General features: G+C 36.2%; 1 protein-coding gene across 1 annotated transcript in view; it reads left to right on the forward strand.

The window, feature by feature from the left end:
- The first annotated feature begins 233 nt into the window (after positions 1–233).
- Positions 234–24753, forward strand: part of LOC145689033 (nanos homolog 1-like) — a 30267-nt gene continuing 5747 nt past the window's right edge. The window contains exon 1 of the mRNA XM_081763169.1: positions 234–339. Coding sequence (XP_081619295.1) covers positions 285–339 — 55 coding nt within the window. The 5' untranslated portion in view covers positions 234–284. The remainder of the gene's footprint in view (positions 340–24753) is intronic.

Here is a 24753-nt window from a genome sequence, read left to right on the forward strand (position 1 = left end):
ATACCGATGTCCGGATGTGAAGATGTAAATAATCGGTGTCGTAAACAAGATCAGTGACGCTGTGTAAGACGCCCCTTGATTCTTCATGCATTACAGTTGTTTACTAGCATCCACCAATAGCAGTAGGGGTGACATATCAGAAGACTGTTTTCTATTGGTCATTGATGAGGTCACTTCACAATTTCTTGTCGACGCTCAGTTAGCTTACTAAGGCGTCGCGACGAGCTGGAAATTCAATATTGTGAAATTTCTTTAGTGAAAAGATATAAAGTATTGGTTATACCATGTCCGACTACGGTGGATATCCGACGCCTAGTAGCAAGCCAAAAAGCTATCTTGGTAAGTGTTTTCATAGTGATTTTATATTAAATTTATTATTTATAGAAAGGTACCACGTGTCTCATATCCGCCATACTGACCTTCATTCTGCGTGGCCAAATATCGACTTTGCGGTGGGCCTATATCTTAAGGGCAATTGCGAAGCGACTTAAATAATAACAATAATAAAACTAGTGGAGGGTTAGTCAACAAAAACCTACAATAAATAGTCATAAATATTAAATCTGTTCACCACGCCTCACTGAGTTTCATGTTCGCCATTTTTTGTCAGGGGTTTCCATGAACTGCCATGGAAAACTTAATTTTTTTTATAGTTATCTTGTTTATATATACCTAATGTATACTCCTATAGGACCTATAGGTTACCATGCATGTCTTTGCTGGATGTGAGGAAAGACAATGGCTCACTGATAGAGTGCTCGCTTTTGTTGGGCACAACATCGTGTTCGATAATTTTCTCAAGGTTTTCCTGTTTCCTCCCATCTTCATTTCACTGATTAATTATTTCACAATAATTTATTTTAATAAATAATCAGCCATGCAGTGTAGTAAACGTGGGACGTAACACTACATATTTCACTTAATCTATTTCTGTGCATGTGCTTCAGGCAGGGGTGCCCACAGAAAGAATGAAGTGCGCATTGATGAGGTGCTTTTAAATACACTAACATTTTGTAAAGGATAATTTAAGGTGAATAACCTTTTTAAAATAATTGTCACAGCAAAGAATGTACTCTCTTTTGATTTGAAGAGCAAAATTGTGGCACGAAGCGTAATTGAATAACGACTGATTTTTGTTTAAAATGATACCACAGGGTAACAAGTGAAGTAGCCTTCTCTTCATTTGACACGAAATGATGTCAAATTTCATTTTTTAAAATTTATTTCTTCTTGCAGGACGAACCTTGGCAAACATTTTCGCACACTTTAGGGCAAGGTTAAATTTGTGGGAATTGCGCTGAAGCACTTCGGGGATGGGCAGCGCTAAGTTAAGGTTTTGATTCCGATTAGACTACAACATTTTTAAAGTTTAAAACAACATCGTGAAGCAATTATGGAGGTATTTACAAGTTACTACATCCGGCCTCAGGAAGTGTGAAACACCGGCAAAGAAAATAGATGCACTGACTAAAAACTCATTGACTGGACACGCCCCTTCCAATTATAATTTTGACATTACTTAAAATATTTCGCAATTATTTGTGTTAAGATTTTTATTGTATTCTCTCGTTAAGTTTGTAATTGCTTATTACAATCCGGAATTATGGTTTCCGGAAGTACTAATTACCTGTTTATTACATAACCGAATACAGGGTTTAGTCATGTCAGGGCTATACGCGTCCACATGTAAATGTACACTCATGTCCAAAATGATTGTCACATATCTATAACTGTCTTCTTGTAAGAATATAATTTGATAATGATTTTGCAGCGTATTTTTAATACTGTGTGTGTAATCGGAAAATGTATATTTGTGGTAAGTTTAATAGGAAAAGAAATACGAAAATTAGAATGAGTAAAACAAAATGTTGCTAAAGATACAAGAAAGTTTTATTTTCGTTTTATTGTTCTTATTTACTGCTCTTTTGACATTAAATTTACCACATAACATGTCTTTGCCGATTATACACATATTAACATTATAAGAAATACCGGGCAAATTCGTTATCAAATTATATTCCTAAAACAACATATTTATAGACATGCGACAATAATTTTGGACATGTGTGTACATTGTAAAATGAGGCCAACTATACCCTAGGTATGAGTTTATCCAATGGAAATTTATGACTCAAGAATGCCAGGGCAAATTTAACCTCCCCGAGTCCTACATATATGGATATTTATTTACTGCCACTATACGCCATTAAATTTAGTTTGTCGGAGGACGATGATTTAATGAGAGAGTGCTCATCTCTGGTGCAAGGGCTTGTACGTTCGATCCCAGGCCAGGGTATTCGAGAAAGCCCACAGCAACGATGCTCTCCACTACAAAGTTCTCCCGTTTCTTACCACACCCATACTCCACAAGTTAGTTAATAACCATTGACCTCCATTAATCATGGGAGACACGGTGGCTCAGTGATAGAGCGTTTACCTCTGGTGGGTAGGATCGTTGGTTCGATCCCGGACCAAGTAAGTTTATGATGAACAAGATCGTGTATGGATTTTCTCGGGGTACTCTCGTTTCCTTCTACTTTCTCATTCCACCAGTTCTTTCATCATCATTTACCTACCTTCATCATCGTCTCCCTTAACCTAAAGGGTATAATCGAAGGACGTTAAACTGAAAGATTTCATTTTAGATTTGGTCTCAATGGTGTTACATCCCTCGTGTACTCCTTGAGACGCGAAAGAACTCTAAAAATAGCAAAGAAAAGGCAGGGCATAAATTAACGAAACGAGTATTTTTCGTCTCGTTTCCTGGACAACATTGCTTTCAGTCCTTACATTCGTACACGAATTTCTTGTGTTTGTTTCTTTGCCTTACGCCGGGGTTCTGTATATATATACGTAGCATTTTTTTAAAAAAAAGAAAGAAAATATGATTGTCAATATTTATATGTTTTAATTTCATTATTTCTGATCGAAACTAAAGCTTTAATTATTTTATTATTTATTAACGAACTTACAAAGTTCGTAACTGAATTTTGTGTGTGTTATTTGCGAATCTTTCAATTTTCAGCCCTAAATTTGATAGAGCATCAAAAAGTATTTGAGAAAGTGGTGGAATTTTTCGCGTCACTCTGACCGTCCCCGAGATATTGACGAAAAAATTACTGATTTCCGGAGATTTAAGGAGCGTTATTTCGGGAACTAGAAGTTATAAAAAGATGATATTAGTGTTGATGATGGTAAATATTTTGATACCAAATAGTAACCGGTGGCCACCAGTTAACATCGATACGAAAATGTTTACATTACTTTTAGGTATTGATTTAACACCAATATAATCTCTCTCTGACTTACCGTTTCCAAGATATTGCCCAAAATAGTCCCGATTTCGGGAGATTTAAGGAGCAATGTAAGTCTTAGAGAGATGACATTTTATTAATTTTTGCGAGAAAACAGAAGAAGGTGCGGACGGAAAGATTTAGTTTTAAATGTAGGAGCAATCACAGGTATCCTTCCCGCTCCATCTCTTCATTCTTTTTAAAGTTCGTTCTGACAATGCTCTTGGAGCATTCTCAACTGACTTTCGACGGCTGTTAATGTAATTAGCATTTTTATTTTTTGTTTGATATGGGAGTTCGAATGGATCTTTTGCTATTCTCTTGTTAAGATTTTTTTTCTGTATCTATGGGTTGCAAATTAAATTTATCTTTGGCGAAATGATATAATTCTAACCTCTTGCTTTTTCAATATGTTACCAGTGGCGGATCTAGAAGATAAAAACTGAGAGCCAGCCAGTTCACGGACTATGATTCGTATACATAAACTTTCAAATAATATAAATAATAGCTTAAATTTTGTCACTGAAAAAGCTGGGAGCGTAGGACCCCCGGCCCTGGCCTAGATCCGCCTCTGTATGTTATCTACTGATCTTCGATAACATTTTCTTCTTGTCCTGTAAATTCTTCTAAGCCTTCCTAATTCTTCTGCCCAGTATTTTGATCTAAATAATTATACAATATTTTCTGTATTTTGTTGCTGAAATTTCTTCTTGAATTTCCGTGTTTATTTGTGCTTTAATTTTCGTTGAAATGGATGTAGTTTTGTGACCAATGATTATGCTTTTTAAGCAGATTATTTATAAAACAATTGATGAAACAAGAATGCAGGAGGAAACGGAAGAACCGTGAAAAAACTCACGGACACGGGGTTGTCCACCACAAACTCATATGGTCTCGAACCGAACCAAAAATCCCTCGCACATGAGATGAACGCTATAGTATTGAGCCGCCATGCTCCCTGCGTTCTGTGTAGTCAATTTTTTTCTTTTTTTTCTTTTTGGCGTGACAGTTTCTGTCTATGTGGCTCAGTGATAGAGCGCTCACCTTTGGGCGGGGAGTTCTATGTTTGATTCCCGGTCACGCGCTTTTATGCCAGACAGCATCCTGTTCTTGTTTTTCTTTTAGTGTTCTGTATCCTTCCGCATTGCCATTCCACTTATTATTTCACATTCACTAACTTCCAGTGATCATATGTTGCTTGTCGCTAAAAGGCATATCACAAAAACGTAAAACTGAAAGATTTCATTTTCTGTTCATGTAGTATTTTTCGAAATGTTGATTTATTTTATCAAATCAAATTTTAGTATTAATAGTTCCATTAGTTCGCACATTCTATCAGTTATTTCTGTGCTCCACACACTAAACACTGAGTTTGAAAGTGCATAAAATAGCGTTTCTTGGACCTTCACGTAATTCAATGATAGCGAACCATTGTGTGGTTTGTTTTCGAAGGGGGGGGGGGCACGGTGGCTCAGTAGTAGAGTGTTTACCTCTTGCGTGGGGTCTCTGCTTCGATCCCAGGCCAAGTAAGTTTGTAGTGGACAATATAGTGTCCGTGGGTTTTCTCTCTGTACTACCGTTTCCTCCTACATTCTCATTCTACAAATTCTCCCACCATCATTCACTTCACTAAATCATCCGTCTCCCTTAGCTTAAAGTGCATAATCGTTGGACGTTAAACTGAAAGATTTCATTTTATTAGGTTTGTTTCCAAGATGGGTGTCCTCTCAACGGGCATCTCACAGTGGAACACGCACACAGGAAAAATAGACAGTAGCTACTTTGCATCTAATGGTCACAATCGAATAGTCAAATTTCAACCCTTCGGTTAGGGAGATAAAATTTTAATCCAACGGTCAAATTTCAATCCTGACAATAAATTTTGTCTCCAGTCTAACCAGGCGAATGCTGGAAGGTTATGTTAAATATACGGCATGGGTGACTTTCTACGAAATTATTGAAATCTATATTATTGATTTCTTTAAGTATCAAACGACCACATGAGTGACTTTAACACATTATGACCATTCAGGAACATTCTAAGAGGAACATTAATAAACTAAGCAAATTGATGGAGATATATCAAAATAGAGTACACCCTCCATTCCAAAAGAAACCGAACGTTTTAAAAAAACAAAAAAGCAATGTACATTTTGGAACAAATCATTTTTATTAATCAATGTATTCCCCTTCTGCATCGATACACATATTTGCACGCTCCAACAAGTTGTCAAACGACTTCTCCATGTCCTTTATTGGAATGTTCTTTAGGACGGCGGTCGTCGCCTTCTCAATGGCATCAATCGATGCGTGCCACTTTCTTTTCATCGCCAAATGCAGTTTCGGGAACAGATAGAAATCGCACGGAGCGAGATCTGGTGAATAGGGCGGATGATGCAACCGAATAATGTGATTTTTGACCAAAAATTCAGTTACAAGTCGCGAACGATGTGATGGTGCATTATCGTCCAAAAGAGTCCAACTGCCGATTTCGCGATATTCGGGCCGAATACGACGAATTCTTGCCAGCAAACGCTTCATGACGCCCAAGTAAAACTCTCCAGTGACTGTCTGGCCGGGCTGAACAAATTCTTTGTGGATAATTCCTTTTGAATCGTAAAAACAAATCAGCATCACCTCAACTTTTGACTTCACCAAGCGACTTTTTTTGGGTGTTCCTTCATCCGGCGCTCTCCATTCAACACTTTGCCGCTTTGTTTCGGGCTCATATTCAAAACACCACGTCTCGTCACCAGTTACAATCGATTTCAAGAAGTTTCGATCCTGCCGAGCACTTTTAACGATGTCTTTGCAATGCGCAATTCGATCAACTTTTTGGTCTTCGGTGAGTTTGTGTGGTACAAACCGCGAATTAACCTTCTTAAGGACCAAAACTTCGGTCAAAATGCGGTATGCGGTTGTTTGAGGAATGCCTAATTCCATTTCAATAACTCTCACCGACGATTTTTTGTTATGTTTGATGAATTCACGCACTTTTTCGATGTTTTCTTCCGATAATCCGGTTCTGGGACGGCCTGATCTTTCGTCATCATCCAGCGTCTCTCTACCCGATTTGAATTGCCTGAACCACTCGTAAACTTGCGTACGGGATAGACACTCATCACCATATGCATTTTGTAGCATTTGGTGCGTTTCACTAAAAGTTTTACCCAGTTTAACACAAAACTCAATTGCAGCTCGTTGTTTGAAACTCATTTTCCGACCGATGTACACAACACACTGACAGTTGAAACGCAATAACTTTGTTCACGCTTTGTTGCCGTGCATCCAAATGTCATGACATTTATACCAGTTGTCAATGAGGGACTACGCCATCTACCGGTAAAATATTACAACAGATGGCACTAGTGGTACTATTTGTTTTCAAAAGTTCGGTTTCTTTAGGAATGGAGGGTGTATTTTTAACATTTCTTGATTTTGGTATTATTTAGAAAACTTCATGTGTAAGTCGGAACATTTCTTCCGCTTCCGTCTTTCTCCCAAAACTAATTATTCGCGTGAAGGGGGGGGGGGCGCTACACATTTAAGTCAATTTCTCAGCGATGACGGCATCTTAAATAATAAAACAATCGTATATAGAGGAAAAACGTTTCACATACCTATCAATCAAGTCAGTCTCTCTCCGCAGATCGATTTCGGTGAAGATCGAATGAGTCCTCACGATACACGCTGTTTGTATTTTTTTTTAAAAAAAAAGGAGAAATGAAATAAACTTTGGTAGTCAGTAAAAAGGATCACACGCTAGAACTGTTAATTTCGTTCGGTAGATGTCGATCGCTGGAGGATGTTTGAATCTAACGGCGCTATGTGGGAGTTAGACCCTTGTTTCAATAGTAGAAAATGCAATATGGAGAGCTATCGTTAAGGTCACTGTCACCATTGATTGATTGAGCTTTAATGTGGCGTCAGCACCGAGGTTGTGTGTCCCCGTCACGATTAATACGACTTCACAAACACAGCTGCCAAAAGTAAAAGGTAAAAAGATAATCGCAAAATATACTCTAGTAGCAGAGACAGCTTTAAAGCGCTTGCTGTAAGTTTGAATTGCAACTTGGCCAAGCTTGTATCCAGCTTGATTGGAAACCGTGTAAGCATGCAGCATGCATGATTACAGTAACGAAGTTACATCTGGGCAACCTTGCAGTCAGTGTTCCATTGACGCTTGTGACGCAAGCGTTTTACAAGCCAAGTCAATATCCAATGAACGGCCAGTGATGCTGTGAAGCTCTGTGAAGAGTCTAAAGCATTGCTTGCAAGTACAGCAAAAGGCAGATTGTATGAAAGCATGCGTTTCAAGCACAAGTGTAGAAAGCCAAAAGCCAACTGGCCGAAAGCTTTCTTGCTACTAGGGTGAGAAACAAAAAAATATGCTGCAAAAAAAGAAAAACCTAGAAGGAGAGATAAAATAATTATTATACAACAATATGAACTAAGAAAAAATATAAATAGAAGAGCAATCGATAGAAAAGCTCAGAGAACATGAGCAACATTAGAAACATTATAAAAGCAAGTACACGCTTAACAATATCGATATTATAGCCCAATGCACGGTCAAGTGTAAGTGATGTTAACGAATGGATCCCATTAACGAGCTTGGCCTGTAGAATTGGTCTAGCTATCTATTTCTTTTATTCAATAGTTACCGTGTGGAGTAACAGACGGACGGAGTAACAAGGGTATCTCATAGCCCCACTTGCGTGATCCTAATCAAGAAAAAAAATCAATTTTGGCAGGTAAGCTGTTGTATGCAACCAAGAGCAAAATACCGTGGAAATAACAGCAAGCAAAGCACCTGAAAGGAAGGAAAGCGAATTCTGTTTCAAATTATAAAACTATGGTAGAAGTACTACTTTTGGTTTCAACAGATAAAACAATGCTGACCGGACTTTTATGTTGGGGAAGTGATTCCACATCAAAAAGTTGTTTCTCGCTATCTACTGTCATTTTTACTGTGATTCAGAAAAGACTATTCATTTCTTAAGAAATGAAATGAAATAAATTGAAATCTTTTATAAACCATTTTCTTTACGTTAAACAACAAAAGGTGAGCGTGAAATTAAAGTTGTTTTTTTTTAAACTTTTACGTCCTGCTACTATGGTTCTAGGCTAAAGGACTGATAATTATGATAATAAACTAAATGATGGAATAAAGAAAGTGGAAGAACACTGCAGGACCTCGAGAAAATCCTTCCACATGTTTCATGTCTACCACAAAACTCACTTGAATAGAGTAGTGATCAAACCAGGGACCCCATACACCATAGCTAAGCAGTTTGCCACTGAGTTACTGTTCACCATCAATGAAAGAAAATGGATATCAAGGAATTGTTAGAATGAGAATGTAGGAGAATCATGAGAAAAATACAGATACGTTGTGTCCATCAGACACACACAATCCAGGGAATACTCTGGTCGTTTAACTCACCATGTTTTTTTTTTCATTCACTGTAAGGCTATTGGCTGACAACTGTAGTCAATGATTATGAAAGAATTGGTGGAATGAAAATGTGGGGAAACGGGACAATCTCGGGAAAACGCAAGAAAAAAATATTATCCATCACAAACACACATGCCTTGTTCTTGAAGCGAGAATTCCTCACATAAGAAGCAAGCGCTTTACCACTAACTTGCTTGAATCCAGAGCTAGTGTTGTGTGCGCACCATAAACCATTCACTCTCACACTATCTTGCCTCCAAGACAGCTGGATAGGCCATTCCTTCTTACAATATCTCGCATCCAAGACAGCTGGATAGGCCATAACTTCTTACAATATCTCGACTCCAAGATAGCTGGATAGGCCATTACCCCTTACACTATCTCGCCTCCTAGAGAGCTGAATATGCCGTTTCTCCTTGCACTATCTAGCCTCCAAGAGAGCTGAATATGCCATTTCTCCTCGTATCTATTCTTCAACAGGATTGAATAGGCCATTCCTCCTTACACTATATCGCTTCCAAAGAAGCTGGATTGGTTATTGTCCCTTACATTATCTCGCCTGCAGGAGAGTTGAATAGGCCATTTTTCCTTACACTGTATGGCCTCCAAAGAGCTAGACCACAGGGCCACGCCGACGGCTGTAAATATTACTTAGCTTACTTACATTAAATCTAATTTTTATATAATGAACTTATACAACACGGAACTTAATTCTCACAATACATGGGATATTTAACTAGAGTTGAAGAAACCTCATCCTCAGGCTAGGATCAAGAGAGCGTCTAGACAGATTTTAGCCGCGAATATATTGTAAGGATCCCCACTCTACCCATAAGTCATTACAATATGGAGTAAGGAGTCGCGGAAAGACAAAAACGAGTCATTCTACAACTTGGGGGTTTGGCGTAAGGCTAACAATCTCATCCTGTAGAAGAGGCATTTTCTCAAACATTAACAGAAGCCTCGGACCAAGATTGATAACTTAGCAGGACCATAGCCAAGTAAACTAGCGATGAGATTTGGAACATAGAATATAAGAAGTCTTTCTAAGGCACGTTAAAATTCATCATAAATATGTTAGAGAAGTTTAGAATTGACCTAGTAGGAGTTTAGGAAGTAAGACTGAAAGAAAAGGGAACAGTGCAGCCTGGAAATTTTCCTTTTTGTGGGGTTACGCCACTTTGGATTTTGATTACTTTCGATCCATTTTTTTCCTTTAGACTAAAGCTTCCAAAAGTGGCCCATCCGTATAGATGGCAGAGGAAAACGCTAAAACCAGTTCTTCCCGACTTAATTTTAGTGATATTTGATATTAACTGAATATGGAGAAGGATGCGTAATCTTCAAATATAGTAGCTAGTAAAAATTAGTTATTGTATCTCAACATTATTAGTAGAATAGAAATTTTGTAAAATTTTACTCGAGACTTCCGACCAATTTAAATTGAACAAACGTATATTTAACTTTTTTTTTTTTTTTTTAATATTTCCTGAACAAGAACTCTATATAACAATTCAAGAAAATGATATATTCAGTTATTAAAGGAAACAGCGATTTTAATCCGTTGAATTTTCTAATTATTAACTAATCAAACTATGAACACTTACTATCAACACTTACTTGCTGTAAACACTGACAGCGGAATGTAGATCAAACGAAAGGACAACAGTCTCTTGCGTAAATTGACAATTAAAATAAGAATAAACATGATTGAATATCATTAATACAACAAGCAGAAAGAGCAAGGAGTACTTACGGACTTTTTTTTTTTTTGTCAAGTATGCATTTTGACTTTCCTCGCCTTCTGCTGCTATGGGGGTGATAAAGACAGTGTTACAACTAGAGGAAAGAAACGAGCTTGAGAGCCTTGACTGGACTAACCATTCATTCTACTTTATTTTACTTCACGACAACGAATTTTCAGTTGAATTTATGAACAAAACACCTCCTAGAGTATGACGTTATTACTTAATACTTTGACCCCCTTCTGCTCAAAAACACAAAATGCGCTTTGTTGTGTGTTATGGTATACTAAAGAACTAACTATATCCAAAATTTCAGACTTTTTCATCCAGGCCCATTGAAGATATTGGACAGTGAAACATGCCAAATTGGCATAATTCCCCAACTTTACGATTTTTCAGACCTATGGAAGCAGCTACAGGTCTGTAAATTTTTGTGTATTAACTTATGACCCCTGATTACATGCACACACAAATTCAGACCTCTACGTACTTGTTTCCTCTTCCCAAACATGTTTTCAATGTCCAAAAATGTTGCTACTGTAGGCCCTGGTTTCACCCCCTTCAAGGTTTTAGGCAAAAATATTAAGAGATCAAAGTTTTAGCTCTGTATGAGTTGGAGACGTCCAGCAATTTTCAATTTGGTAGGACAAAGACATGCTGAGATATTCAAAACAACGCAAACGCCTAAAATTGAAATAACGCAAAATGGCGGCAGCCGCTGCGTCGCCATGTAATATTGTAAAAAATCATTCATTGTGGGTTTGAAGTACCCTGATATAGGTTAAACATTCATGAAAAAAATATTTTTTTTTTTTTGAAAAGGTCGAGCGGCAGTTTTTCTTTTTTTTCGATCACTTCGCATCGATTGATCCATATATGATAACTCTAATTCATTTAACAACAGCAACAAGACTACAATAATGCCACACATAACCACAGTAGCGGAACAGTAGATTTTTAATTCTTCCCAGGGCACATTCCAGCACAACTATCAGCGCCTAGAGAGGGAGACCATCAGCTGCACTCGAAATTCCCGCCAGATGGCATAAGCACACACGACAAGACTAACACGATAATCGAAAAAGCTCTTTCGGTGCAAAATACATACTCAAAATATTCAATCAAATACTATTAAACCAGGAACTAATAATCCATGGATTATGTTACTTTTGCAGTTATGAATATAATAATAGTAATAATAATAATTAAGTATTCTGCCTTTTGGCAGGTGCTTGGATTAATGAGTTTATTATTATTATTATTATTATTATTATTATTATTATTATTATTATTATTATTATTATTATTATTATTATTATTATTTAGGCTTAGTCCTGGAAATATTTCTTCCACGTTAATCGAATTTTAACTTCCTCTTTTACCTCCCAATATTTTCTTTTCTTTTCTGTTTCAAATCATCGATCAATTATGTTTTTCTTCTTCCTATTCCTCGCTTTTTTCCCCATCTTTCCTTCTATGGCGGTATGAAGAAGACAATTTCTTCGCAAGATGTGTCTAAGTCAATTGGCCTTCCCACGAAGACTGCTGGCTAGAAGCGTTTTCTTCTCTCCTATCCGTTTTAAAACATGGGTGAAATGGTGGTTATCTAAGGGAAATTTTAATTTTCTCCCCAAATATGAACATAAAACAAAATCTTTCTGATAGGTATAGTAATCTACTTGTTTTTCTTTTTCGACTTAACAAATAATTGCAGAAAACCGTACATTGTTAGCACATGTAAGAATACGTTTGTTAAATAATTATCAATATTTTACTAGCCTAAAATAATAAAATTTATGTATTTTTATTCTCATATAGCTATTTTCTTTATTTCAAACATAAAATATACAGTAGTTGTAATACTGTGTAATGAAATCCAACAGACTAACGTAGACACGTGTTAGCCAGCTTATGGTTTCTACACTTTTATATTTAAAAGGTTTCTTTTAAAAGCTCATAAGTTTCGCCTAAGCTTATCTCTCTCTTCCTTCTCAGTCTTATTGGCTACTTTTCAAAATACCAATTACAAATGTAGGAGAATCACATCCATTGCAATCATCATGAACCCAACAACCACACTCTCTACAGCGATGCTACAAATCATCATTCTTATCAAATTTTCTACAAATTATACAGTTCGCGTTTGCAGGAGGGCAAGCAAGATTGTTTTCTTCTAACGTACTAAGAGTATATAGAAGATCTGTTTCCTTGTTCATAAGTTCATCAAACTTTTCTTCTAAACTCGTACAATAACTTTTACCTTTTTTTCGACAGACGAATATCTTTAGAATTTTTTCTTCTCTTGTCGGTCACTGCGGTTTTCTTCTTCCCTTCCTAAGATTTCAAAACTTCTTTAGTAGATGTATTATCAAAATCTTAGTGTTCCTTTCTTATGTTTATTCTTTCATACTTCTTGGAAGTTCCAGTATTTGATGGTAAAGAAGGCGACGGCGAAACATTGACAAAAGGCACATCAACAACTGAAGAGATGGTAGATTGGGGATCTGAGACGTTATTTTTCTGTAGCAGAGAATCTGAACTTTGCAACGGCAAATGGACAGCATTGCATTCATCAAATTTTCAGAAAAATACTGATCTGCAAGCAAATACTTCCCCCTATTCGGTAAAGGTTGTGGAGCATTCGTTTTTATTATTATTATTATTAATAATAATAATGTAATATGCCATTACAGTCTAATGAAATTATGTTTTTAATAGGAGGGTGCCCGAAATTTTTTGCACCGACTGTACTTGACGTTTAACAAAAAATTTCTGGCTGTTCATATAATTCGTAATTTTATTTGTTATTCTATTTCAAATTAACATGGAAAAACTGTAAAAAATTCATTGGGAATGATAGTTTTGGGAATCAATATCTTTATTTATATTTTAAATTAGTTATAAGTCTTGCATATGTATATGTAAATGGATTATTACAATTCTTACGGTGTCAGTGCTATCCGAAAATATAGATCCACTATTGGACGGAACTTTCCAGATCAAATAACCAATCTAAAATTCGACAGAATTTTCAGGACCACCCTTCACCTCTCTTTTAGATACCTAGGTCCTTCTAAAATCTAGTTTAATCCAGATTTTACCAAATTTTATTCGTTTCAAAGCCCCACCGCCAAAATGCTTAGTTTTGATTGGATGATAAACCCACGCTATGATATTAGGGCGCAATTATTCCATTCCAAGCCGGAAAATCTTGCTGACAACAGCCAGATTTCGATCGTCGAGCTTAAAAGGTCGCAACGGAGTGAGAAAACTGCAAACAAGGTAATATTTGGGAGTTTTTTAACCTAAAATCGTTGGAAGTCTCTAGGAGCCAAAAAAAACTATTAAATTTCATAGTCAAAACTGGACTAAAAAAAAGCTGAAATAGTAAGTGCAACAGTGACGCCATGTTTTCATCTGCGGATCGCTATGGACAGGATTCAACAGTAGTGTGATTTCCGTCTTTCTTTTCCCAAAACCGGTTCAGAAGATCAGTGTTTCCCATCATATTTCTACCTCCCAATTTTCCTACTAATTGAGGGTTACAAGACCTGTCCATTATAGATTTGTTTATGTAGTTAGTGAGTGATTTTTTTTTTAATTACATACATGGCGGTATTTAATTTTGTGGTAGTCAGTCCAGTAATCACAATGCACGTGTAAATTTCAGTAAGGGCTCCTATCTGACTCCCAAATTGGGAGTACGGCTTCCAGCGGGATGAGTTGAACATTCAGTTTGTTCCGGGTTCCTGCCCCTTCAGGGCAGGGGTCCTATTGTTAGCTAATACTCCGATATGTCCCCTCAGGGCATCGATTAAACAGGTTGATTTCAAGAATGTGATTTAGTAAATATAAGGGCCAGTTGGCCCTGTTCATTTCTTTCCTTTCGTTACCTTTCATAGAGCCGATTTAACATGGTAAAATCTGAATGATTTCTGTGTATATTTATTAGTATAACATGTATTAATGTAGTGTGTAGTATGAATGTGGCATGATGTGTCTTGTAGTTCGAGTAGTATGTGTATATTTGTAATGTAGTATCAGTGATAGTGATAATTAAGTGATGAAAGAGTGTGTTGGACAGTGTAGTATTTACTATGCGATAAATTTTTATTACTCCGTCATTAAGTGAACGTAATATAGTATAATAATTCCGTGTACAAGGTCACATTCAGTTGTTCAAGGGTTCATTATATCGTCGCTAGCCCTAGTGTCAAAAGTCAGTACTAACCGCCATTCTTCCGTCGAGGTGCTTAGTGATTTAGTTTTCATGAAATTGACCTTTCTTTCCGAAATAAAACCTAGAAGGTATAATTCACAGCCCATATGAATGTACAGTTAGGTCAAGTGACCTAAAATTAATATATTCTGAAAGTTTCAACATTCTGCATAGTCTAGAAATCTAAATATTTAAATAAATAAACAATACGTAAATTTTTAACAGAAGTCGGGCGATATGATGCTAGTTCTTCGCTTTGAAAATATATTAAATGTCCATTTTTCTTCGTGGCTGTAGAATTTCATTGTTGATGCAGAATTTTATAAACATTAGACATTATCGCAGATAATTCTATTTTCAGTGAACATACATAGGATTTTTTTTTCTTTCGTTCTTAATAAAGCTACCAAGTATTACATAGTATTGTGTGTGTGGTAAAAGAGTCTTGGGTTCGAGTGAGGTTGTCGTGCGGTGATCGGAATGGGAAAATGTTTGTAGTGATTATAGATTTTAAAGTATTATGATGAAATGTGTAAATAGGCTGGGCGTAGATAGAGGAAACAGGGTGTTTGTAGAATATAGCGTCGTGGCAAATGAATATTAATGTGAATATGAATATTAATAAGTATATGAATATTGTAGTAAATGAATATAGAATATAGGACACCCATATAGTTAAATATATAGTAGCCCAGTGAATACTTCGCCGCGTGTTGATATATAGATATTGAATAGATACGTGTAACTACAAACATCTCAGGTTCTGACCCCTGCACCATAATATCACGCGGACCGGAGGGCGATATATAATCGGACTACGGTAATACTTTGTAGTTTAATGTGTTATAGTAATAATCAACCATAGTAATACCATCTGATAGAAGGGGTAGCATCATATAATCGCAGACTAGACATATTGAATAATAAATTATGAAAAGACAGTAGTAGTTATACAACAGGGCTGTAGTGAATTATATTTTCTGGTCGGTTTTTTAAAATAGAATATCCTGCTCCGTGAGATTTTTTTTTCTTCACGTTACCTACTCAGGCTAGCTTACAATGTTCATGGAGGCGACAGCTCTGACTGGGTACAGTATCAAAACAATTAGTTATTGAAATTTATTTTCGCGTACCCGGATGTCGACCCCTAGTCCCTTTAAGTATTTTCATTTCTTTTCTTAGTTTAATTAGACGAGGGAAATTAACGACATCCCAGACTGTGGCGTGTCTGCGCGGGGTAGCTATCGGTGAGGTTTGGAATAGAAATCACCGATCCAAAATTCAGTTTATTTAATTTTTTTTTTATTTCGGCAAATCATTAGTTAGGGATATCTTAGCTAATACTTCTATTCTAGTTTCATTACTGTCCTCGAACCTTCTTAGTTTTCTAAGGGGTCGAATATTTTTTTTTTACTTAGAGATTTCAAAATTGGGGACGCAGTTACCTGGTCCCTTTCCCCCTCTCCTTTTATCCTGCTGGTCTGGGCCGGATACGGGGATCGGATTTCAATCTTACAAGCCAACTCTTGTGGGATTGGGATCTGATGGACACAGAACTTGCATCCTTGGCAGCAGGGCGCCCCTTGAGTCTACGTATTTGAGTAGACCACCCTTTTTGGCATGTTAAGAATATTTTGGCTATGGATTTTGTTGAGAGCGAAATTCGACTTCTAACTTTGTAGCGTTAGTTATTTCTCACTTAAGTCTTTGGCGCCCCTATTCTTCGTCTTCCTTCTTCTCTATCTCTCTCTCTGTCTTCATTTCTTCAAGTTTTTTTTATTTTTTCAACCTTCCCCCCCCCCCCAAGATTTTGAACTTGTTACTTACGATTTATTTAACGTACAACTCTGATCTGAAATTACCAGCTGAGACGTTGCAAGACACGATTCATGAATGGAGTAGATAATGATTGGGTCCTCCATCACATTTTGACCTATCGCTGAAATGAACAAAGACTTAGTATTTGACGACACTTCGATTACGTTCTTTCACCGTCGTTCCTCTTAAGTTTTTTTTTAATCCGTTGGTCACTTTCCTTTCTGTTTTGGTTTTCAATTACTTTGTAGTTAACATGGGCCCAGAAATTGTATTTTGATTTACCTAGTTATATCTAGAAATGCTCTGTGTTACGTGCCTGCCTCACAAAGTTTTTTTTTTCTTTTCCTTCATGATTTAAACACGAATTGATTATATAAAAGTTAAAAATTTATAGACGCGCGGTATCAGATAAAATTTAATTTGTTTCCAAATGTAATGTTGGAAGTCATTTGTTTTCTTGGACAATGTTGCAACCTTGTAAAATTTTATTGTTGGGGATGATTAATTTAAATGTGTGCGCATTTATTATAAATATATATATATAGAGAGAGAGAAATCAATACTTCGAAATGTATGTGTAATTAGTATGTGAATATGATGTTAAAGTAAAAGTATGATATTAAATGTATTATGAATATATGTAAGAGCGCTCGTGTCTGTCCCCCTAGACGTGTATTGGTTGCTATAGTTTACCAGAAGTCTTCCGACGAATTTAAGAACGTAGATTTTGTTAAGAATACCGCCGTGCACTTAAGTAATTTTCCTTTTCTTCTGAATCAATGTAAGTGATAACCTCTGTAATTATATAATGGCATGCATTGAAAAAATATCGGCAGGTCTAAACGTAACCCCCATCATAACAAATATTATCCCTGGACAATTAACCTAAAACCATTGTGGAAAGTGCTCCTTGAATCCTTCTCACCTACATGTGTATCCTGTGACTTGACCAGTTTTTTTTTATCCTCAATTTGAACCATCATACTCCGTACACCTGTGGAAGATCATTTTTTTTAATCCGAACCATATATAAACATATACGAAAGTGATCCTAATGAAAGGTCTCGTGAAGTGTCCCAGTGTTGGATAAATAACTTGAAATTATTCGATTAATAAATTTGGAAATAGACCGTCTAAGAGGAGAAACTTCCTCTAGTGAAAGCTATTTTCTCGAAATCCCTAGATGGGTATAGACGTAGCAGTGTGCGATTGCAGATATAAACTGTTACCAGTTACAAACCAAATATAGACGACGAATGGTTTTGTAAACCAATAGATATATATATATACATATAGAGATATATATAAATGACCACAAATTAAGTTAAATGGAGCGAAACGTTTTGGACACTACGACTAGTGCGTGAGTTGTGATTTGGACGCTCGAAATTATTAATATTTTAATATCTCGACGTGAGGTAGAGACTCATATAAGTTCTAATACACCAAAAGGTTTTTTTTTTCTTTCCTCTTTGTCCAATTTTTTTTTTTAAGTGAAATAAGTTTTTTTTTCTTTTGCGTATGTCGCAAATCATCATTTTGCTTTAGCATGCCTAAGATATGATACGTGTAATTATTTTTTTCTTTCTTTTTCATTTGTCAATATGATTGAATATATAAAAAATTACTAAAATATAACACTATGTACTCTATTAATATATAACCAAGAACTTGTGCGTTTAATATTTTCTTCATAATTATTTGTTTTGTCCTTTTTTTTTCACTATGAATGTAATAAACTATTTGTACCTTTGTAGTTAGTTGGTTTCCTTTAAACATATATACACTGTCCTGAGTGAGTGAGCGTGTGAATGCATGATAGATTTAATATAAGTAATTTTAGTGATATCATTTGTCATATTAACATCTGTAATATATGTGTCATGTTTTAATATATGTGTTAAGGTAAATAACCTAGGTCATGAAGGACCGTCACTAATGGTTTAAATCGGCTCGAGGAGTGAAGCAAAAATAGCAGGATAAGCCTAAATACGACATCTTTCTTCCAGGAAGTTGAGACTTTTATTGATGCGATACATAAATTTATATTGAGTTGATAAGTGTGATTTTTTTTTTCCTCGGCTAATTCATATGTGTGGTCGATCCTAGAGGACAGAGTTCAGATGCTGGATAGTTATCAATCACCGGTTGGAATAACTTTACAAAGAATTAAATTTCACTTTTCTCATTTCCAGGTCTAGGTCTGGGCAACCCCATGATCGTGGTGCCTGGAGCTAGGTCTGGGTAGTATGAGGGAACATGTGTCTATTCCGAAGCATTCCAAAATTGATTAGTTGTTAATAACATTTAGAATGATTCATCTTTCAACGACTTTCCCGACCTTTTACTATATTTCCGGAATTATCCAGTAATCTGTTTCTCATTAAAATACCCTATCTCTTTTCTTTCTTCTTTACCTACCTCCTTCTTTTACCCTTCTACTTTCTTCTCTTTCTTTCCTATTTCTAAATGAAAGAAAACGGAGTCATGATTGAGAGTAGTCGCTATTGGCACGGTCAATAAGTTGTTTCGATGAGTTTTCTTCGGGAGTCCGATATGGAATAATTAACAATAACAAAAGGTTTATTGGAAGTTACTCTATTGGAAAATAATCTGGATTTCAATCAGTAAGTGATCTTTCGTAATCGTCCTCGTTAAAGAGAATTAATTTTAGCGACTCCTCTTCAACTATTACATTAGCTTTTTTATCTTCGTTTACTACTACTACTTTTTTTTTTTACGTTTTCTTTCAATAATAATAATAATATTATTATTATTATTATTATTATTTATTGTGTCTTGGGAAAGATCAGGAAATGTACAAGGAGGTAAAATCTATGCAATTTCGGAGGAAACAAGGGGGTATTACTATGGCAGTAGAATATAAGAATGGGAAGGTAGTCAGCGAGAGAAATGAAGTCTTAGCAAGGTGGAAAGAATACATTGAAGACTTATATGGTAGTAGGGATATACCGTGTAGCCTAAATGTTGAAGTAGAAAATGAAGTAGGCGAGAATGATAAAGTATTTAGTATTCTTCGGGATGAGTTTGAAAAGGCTATATCAGAGATAAGGAATAAAAAGGCAACCGGAATAGATAACATACCAATCGAATTCATTAAAAATATAGAAGACAAGGGAAAGTAAGAATTGTTCCGACTATGCAATGAAATATATGAAACACGAGAATGGCCAAAATACTTTCTGAAGACGATTATGATACCGATGGCTAAGAAATCGAACCCAAAGAGATGTAAGGATTATAGAACTATTAGTCTCATATCTCATGCAGCTAAAATTCTCCTCCGAATACTGAACACAAGGTCGTATGGAAGAACAAATGAAGAAGTTGAGGAGCAGTAGTTCGGGTTCAGAAGAGGCAAGAACACAAGAGATGCAATTGGATAATTACGGGCGATCGGTGAAAGATTTATAGAAAAAGGAAAAGAGGTGTATATTCTATTTATTGATTTAGAAAAGGCTTTTGACCGCGTGAATTGGGAATTGTTGGGAGTTCTAACGAAGATAGGGTTGGAATGGAAAGATAGAAGACTCATAAAAAGCTTATACATGAACCAACAAGTAAGTGTTAGTATAGGGGAAGAACTGACGGAAGAGAGTGGAATTGGAAGGGCAGTTCGACAAGGATGCTGCCTCTCGCCAAAACTATTTTATATGTATCTAGAAGAAATAGTAAAAAAGAGCCTATATGACGGCATTTCGGTAGGAGGTAGAATGATTAGATGCATAAAATCTGCTGACGATATGGCGCTTGTTGCAGAATCTGAAAAGAAAATCAATAAAATGTTAGAAAAAATGAGAAAGGGCTTTGAAGAATATGGGATGAAAATAAATGTTAGAAAGACAAAAGCCATGGTGATTGGAACGAAGAGGTCTGTGTCAAATATAAAAGAGGGAGGGGAGAAAATAAAACAAGTGAGTAGTTTTCGATATCTGGGTAGCATTCTTAGTGGTGACATGAAGTGCGAACGTGAAATAAAAGCAAGGATAGGAATGGCGAAAGAAGCCTTTAGGAGGAAGAAAAGTCTGTTTTGTGGGACCTTGAATAAAGAATTGAGAAAAAGACTCATAAAATGCTTCGTGTGGAGTGTTGTACTGTATGAGACGGAAACGTGGACATTACGTAAAAGTGATGAAAAACGACTTGAAGCATTCGAAATGTGGGTGTGGAGAAGGATGGAAAGAATTATTTGGGTCAAGCGGAATAAGAATGAGTGGGTGTTAGAAATGGTGGGGGAGAAAAGAACACTTTTAGATATTGTTAAGAAGTGGAAAAGAAACTGGTTGGGACATTGCCTAAGAAGAAATTGTATCATGAGGGATGTTCTAGAGGGTATGGTGGCGGGAAAGAGAGGGAGGGGCGAAGGAGACTACAATTAATGGATGATGTAAAAACAGAAAGATCATACGTGAAGACGAAGAGGTTAGCGGAGGACCGTAGAGCATGGAAGCTTCTCAGCTGCTGCCAGTGACCTGCCAATAAGGGTAGAATACCTATGATGATGATGATGATTTTTTATTGTAATTTCTCTTGCAACGTACTGGAAAGAATTCCTGTAGCTTTCACAGTAGCACAAAGCGATGTACTCTCCACTATGTATTGTAGTGCACATTCAGAGGGTTTTTTTTTTTTTTTTTTTGCGTTCATGACGCTTTCATAGTACAGAGTGGCACGCGAAATGTCATACCATTTTTTCATTACACATATAATATTATACCTAGGTAGATGGAAGGTTGAAAACTTGTATTCGTATACTTCGGTTTGTGGAAAATCCGGTAGATGTAACGAGCAGTTAGTATCAATATTTAGTTGGCGCCAAAGAGCAGTTTTCAATATGGCACATAAGAGTAGATTGAACGTTGAACAGAAGTTGAACTTTTTTTTACAGAAACGAGGAGTTTTGTACCGACACAAAGATGTTTTCATGTACACTTTCGTACAAAATAGGCACTATTAAGAGATTATATCGTCAAAGTGAAACAACTGACCTCAGTGGTGAAAAATCGAGGGCTCAAACCAAGTGTCCGCATCCCTGAAAACATTGAAGCACTTCACGTTGCTTTGACACGAAGTCCTAACAAATCAACAAGGAGAACGGTTGCTGAGTTACTAATATCTCGTTGGTCCATAGAAAGGATTCTCCATTCTGATCTTCACATGTTCTCTTACAAGATAACAGTTATGCATAAAGTAACAGCAGAGGACAAGCAACGAAAACATCAGTTCGCTCCATGGTTAGTGCAAGAGGATCACATTATTTACAACACGTGGTTTACTGACGAAGTATATTTTCATTTAAATGGTGTAGTGAATAAGCAAAATGTTCGTTTCTGGACGAGTGAACCTCCTCACATTCTGCACAAAAGGGAAAATTGTGGAGAAAAGGTCAGTATATGGGCAGCAATTTCATCGCATCGAACCATTTTTCTTTACTGAGATGGTAAACAAAGATCGATATAAGAACATGTTGGAAAACAGATTTATTCCAGAACTCTTGGCAACAGGTCTCTCATTACAAATTCAATGCTTCATGCAAGACGGAGATCGCCCACACACTGCAAATGTTCTTGATTACCTGTATGACATGTTTGATGGGCAGATAATGTCACATTGGTTTCCTGAGCGTCACAGAGGTGGGAGACAATGGCCCCGCATAGCCCTGACATCAATTCATGTGATTGCTTCTTGTGGGGTTACTTGAAAGATAATGTCTTCGCAATGAAGCCTGCGAGTGTAGCTCAACTTAGGGCTCTCATCATGCAGTTCTGCCGTCTAATTTCGGAAGACTTGTGCAGGAAGGTTGCGACAAACATAAAAGTTTCCTTGCAAGAGATTGTGAAACAAAATGGTGATCACATTGAACACATTTTCTATGCTCGTACAATTAATTCTGCACGAATTTTGTAATAATTTGATGATAAATACATGCGTAATGAACGAAACAAATGATATGACATTTTTATGTGCCACTCTGTAGTTCTTCTATAGTTTCGGACCATTCGGAAAGATATAGGTTATTGTTTGTGTTGAAGAAATTCTCCCTTGTTGTATCGAAAGCTAATAATAATAATAATAATAATAATAATAATAATAATAATAATAATAATAATAATAATAATAATAATAATAATAATCAAATGTGGTAAATGTTGATCATGTGGGACGAAATTCGGTCAGTTGACTGCAATCATCCCAAACTTTTGGTTGAGTAGAGGGTTAATGGAGAAGGAGGAACCTATTCCTGGGAAGGTGGATCAATTGCTAGAGGTCGCATCTCGACATATCTTAGCTTTTGCTCTAAGGAAATCAGTATTGAACCGGAAGCAGTGCCGGATTTAGGTTTGGTGGCGCCCTAAGCTATTAAGGTAATGTGGCCCTTTATACTGTATGTCTAGTTTTCGTTTTCAGCGATAAAATGTCGTTTTTTTTTAGTTTGAATGTATGCTATATGGTAATTTATGGACCTAATATATACCTAAATACGTTTGTACATAAAATGTCTATTTTATTAATTTACAAATTGGTCAATTTACAGTATTTTATAATCTTACAATTTGCAAAGTTCTTTAGAAACGTAATCTACAGACTTATAATCTAGTCTCTGGAAGCTTGCTATAACATGAAGTGATACGAAGTGCCAATATATCATGCAAACTGCTAATAATTATGAATAGCATTATTAATATAAGATTATGTTATAACCTGCACACAATGCAATTGTAGTTAATAGACTGCATTTATATATCAATATCACCATAATAGTGTACACTGTCCATTGGGACAGCAGATCTTTGTGCCTTGTTACACTAACTTAATTGACGGTATTTTAGTAATAAGTCATCTATATTATAAAATTGAAAGTAACTAAGTTTGTGACTCTTAATCTCTTGAATCGCTCGACCGATCTCGATCAAATTTTCAACGTAGATGAGGTTCGGGATTGGGATGATTTTTTTCGTTTCACTTTGACGGAGCAACGTAGGAAAGGGGATGGATGGGGAGATATACAAAAATCAATAAATATAAAAATAAAAGTGACTATGTTCGTGAATTAATTACTTTTGAACCACCCGATCGATCCCAATCAAATTTTCAACATATATGAAGTTCAAATCTAGGAAGTTATCTTTTTATCATTTCATTTTGACAGTAGGTCTTAGGGGAGGGGAAATATATGATAATAAATAAAACTTGACACTTGAACCACTCGACCGATCTCGATCAAACGTTCAACATAGATAAGGTTCGGGCCTGGGATCTTTTCGTTATTTCACTTTTACGGTGGAATCTAAGGGAGGGGGAGGGGGAGATATATGTAAAAAGAATAAAAATAAAAGTGACCGTTTTTGTGACTTCATCACGCTTTAAACACAGGATCGATCTTAATCAAATTTTCAATATGGATGAAGTTCGGACCTGGGGTGGTTTTTATCATATCACTTTGACGGTAAACCTTAGGGATGGGGGAGGGGGACAAATATATAAAAATAAATAAAACTTAATACCTCTTGAACCACCCAACCGATCTCGATCAAGTTTTCAACATAGATGACGTTCGGGCTTGGGATAATTTTCATCATTTAACTTTGACGGTGCAACGTAGGGGAGGAGGAAGGGGAGATATATGTAAAAAAAATGAAAGTGACTGTGACTTCACTCTTGAACCACCGGGCCGATCTCGATCAAATTTTCAACCTAGATTAAGGTCAAACATGAGATGATTTTTGCCATATCACTTTGACGGTGTAACTTAAAGGAGGGGAACGACATTTACAAATGATCGAAAATGACCGATATTAGTGTCGAGTCTATAGTTTCTGAGGTCGCTGAGATAAACAGTAACACTTCTGATGCCATTTAAATCGAAATTGAGCCTCGCAAAAATTGTGGGAGGGAAGGCGAATATTATATATAGATTTGCCTTCAATTGCGTTACCCCAAACTAGAATGCCATACTTTATGATAGGGTATATGGACCCATAGTAAACTTATATTAACCCCTTTAGCACTTGTAGAGCATATAGCCTCAAATTTAGTTTATGTATACAATAGTTTGCTACAATTTGACTACTCCATCTGAAGTGCTCATCGATTATAATCCCTAAAAATTTTGTTGCGTTGACTAGTTGTATGGATGTGTTCTTTAGATTTATTGATACTTTTAGCATGTGCTGAGTGGAAAAGTATATATTGTGTTTT

The sequence above is a fragment of the Thermobia domestica genome, chromosome 7 (genome assembly GCF_964235325.1).
Source record: "Thermobia domestica chromosome 7, izTheDome1.hap1.1, whole genome shotgun sequence".
Lineage (NCBI taxonomy): Eukaryota > Metazoa > Arthropoda > Insecta > Zygentoma > Lepismatidae > Thermobia > Thermobia domestica.